At 58.2% G+C, this 2,500-nt stretch overlaps 1 protein-coding gene across 4 annotated transcripts in view; it reads right to left on the reverse strand.

Annotated features, from left to right (window-relative positions):
* The window catches only part of dlc1 (DLC1 Rho GTPase activating protein), a 75,822-nt gene that overhangs the window by 11,100 nt on the left and 62,222 nt on the right, over nt 1–2,500 (reverse strand). For all 4 annotated transcript variants that reach the window (XM_077013577.1, XM_077013578.1, XM_077013575.1 and 1 more), the window contains one exon: nt 182–1,662. In XM_077013577.1, coding sequence (XP_076869692.1) covers nt 182–1,662 — 1,481 coding nt within the window. The remainder of the gene's footprint in view (nt 1–181; nt 1,663–2,500) is intronic.

Raw genomic sequence — 2,500 nt, forward strand, 5'->3', positions numbered from 1 at the left:
ATTTTCCCAGTATACTTCCCATTTGTATTTAATCTCACATTATCCCCACTCAGGGTGATGGCAAACATGAGCAAAGGTGTGTGACCCTAGCTGTGTGTGTGTGTGTGTGTGTGTGTGTGTGTGTGTGTGTGTGTGTGTGTGTGTGTGTGTGTGTGTGTGTACACACAGATTAGCAACTAACCTGTTGGTGCGCATGAGTGACGCCCCCACACCGGAGTCCCGCCTCTCTCTCGCGGTGAGCGAATCGTCATGCTCGCCTGCTGGGTTGCTTGAGCTCTCCTGATCGCTCCCGTTCTCCGCCTCCTCCAGCCGGTTCTGTAACGGTGACGAGGGACACGGCGATGCCGAATCCAGAGCCGAATCTGAGTCACCTTCCTCCTCTTCCTCCTCCTCCCCTCGGCCTGATGAGGACCAGACTCTGACCAGCCGCCGCAGTCCGCCCCCTCGTTCTAGCACCTCCTCCATCTTAGGTTCCTCCTCCATACCCTGTGGCCCCTCCTCCTCCTCCTCGCCCATTTCAGGAAAGGGTACGTTGTCGTAGAAACTCAAACGGCTGTCCAATGAATTGGAGGAGACCCTGTGCGGCCGGCAGCAGGCGGGTCCACCGTCAGCGAGGGCTTTGGGGAAGGTGCCGGGTTTGTGCCCCTCGGGGAGGTAGAAGTATATAACCCTGCCCTCCCGCTTCTGCCCCTCCTCCACGTCCTGCGTCTCGTCTGGCCAGCGCAGGTTTCGTTGGTTGTTCTCAGCGGTGGCGCTAGGCTCCGCCCTCCTGCCCCGCCTCCTGTTCTCCAGGCCGTCATTCTCCTGTACCAGGACCAAGCTGAACGGGTCGAACCCCTCCAGATACATTCCGGCCCGCTTGGTGGTGCCGCCCACTGCACTGTGGCTCCGTGCTCGGGTGACCGGACTGGGCGTGCTCACGGCGCTGCCACTGCTGGTCTCTGATTGGCTGCTGCCCGTGCTCCCACTGCTGGTCTGTGTGGAGTAACAGACGGCTCGGCTCCGCCCCTCGGGCCACTCCGGGCTGCCGATGTCCACGCAGTTGAAGGGGCGCAGCGCGTCCTCGTCCAGACCTTCCTTGGGCACGGGCGCGCTGATCTCGGGCCGGCCCTGACCCGACACGCCCTTCTTCTTCCGCCGCCCCGCTGAGGTGGAACTGCTTCGCAGTCGGAGGCTCTCCATGCGCTTCAGGAAGCTCTTGGCCCTGGAGCGTGTGCTTTTAGCTCCGCCTCCTCCCCCGCCCACCGAAACGCTCCTGGCCTCAAACGTGAAGTTCCCGAGCGACAGCGGCGAAGGGAGACCGTCGGACGTCCCTGAGGAGCAGACACTGGCCACCGAGCCGGCCCGGGCAGCAGAGGGTGTGTTGGTGGGGGCAGGGCCGAGCAAGACTCCACCCCCATGCAGGGAAGCAACTTCAGGCTGTTCGCTGACATCCGTAAGCACGCTCTCAGCACTGGTGCCAACTCCGTCCCGGACGAGGTAGCTTGCCAGCGGACGCTGATCCTGGTCGGTGGCTGAGGACAGGGTGGGCACAGGTGGCACAGCACCCCCTGCAGGAGGGGAGAAGACGTCCAGGTCTAGACGGGACCAGCGTTTACTCTCCCGCTGGAAAGTCCAGCGGCCACTGATGGCACACGGCTCATCGTCGTCAGAGTCCTCACTCTGAGAACGAGAAGAGAAACCAGCACAACATTAGCAACACTGAAGAAAACACAAATTCAAATTAAGGGGGCCCTTACATATAAAACCCTAAATCCATAACAGTGAGTTATTTTCATGTGATGCGTTCAGTCTCATTTTTTGGATGAAATCTAAACAGAGCAATCCCACACTGCCCGGTTACACCACACATGTGGGGGAGTATTCCCCCAGCGTCTGCTGGGCCAGATGATGTGGCCAGCCGGCTGACGTCTGGGGGGGTGTGGGGGGACCGCTGATGCCTCGTGGTTGGTCTGCGTAATCTAGTCCCCCTTAGGGGATAAACTGGTGGGGTTGAGAGGGGGTGACCCTCCACCTTGGAATTTGGGGTTGGTCTGATCGCCTCCTCCTGTCTAAACACCACTGGCCAACCTAAAACACCACTCATGCCACACTGGAGCTAGGGGTGGAGACAGACCTGGTTTAGCAGAAGATGCATCATTCCGGTTCTAGTTACAGCACCAAGCACCAACCAAGACATCCCTCTGGACCTATTCCCAGCACGTTAAGACATTTTCTCAGGACCTATCTCCAGTACGTTAGGACATTTCTCAGGACCTATCTTCAGTACGTTAGGACATTTTCTCAGGACCTATCTTCAGTACGTTAGGACATTTTCTCAGGACCTATCCCCATCATGTTAGGAAATCCCTCAGAGCAGAAGAATGTGTTGAGACATTATTTCTTTCTTGCGGTTCTCTTCCACCTCCTGATAGTGATGTTGTTGCATATGTACCTGTCCTCATGTTGAGGGGAGGGGCGAGCGAGGAAAGTGGGAGAGGAATGCAGAGGGAGGGGTGGA

This window comes from Brachyhypopomus gauderio, chromosome 1 (assembly GCF_052324685.1).
Source record: "Brachyhypopomus gauderio isolate BG-103 chromosome 1, BGAUD_0.2, whole genome shotgun sequence".
Taxonomy (NCBI): Eukaryota; Metazoa; Chordata; class Actinopteri; order Gymnotiformes; family Hypopomidae; genus Brachyhypopomus; species Brachyhypopomus gauderio.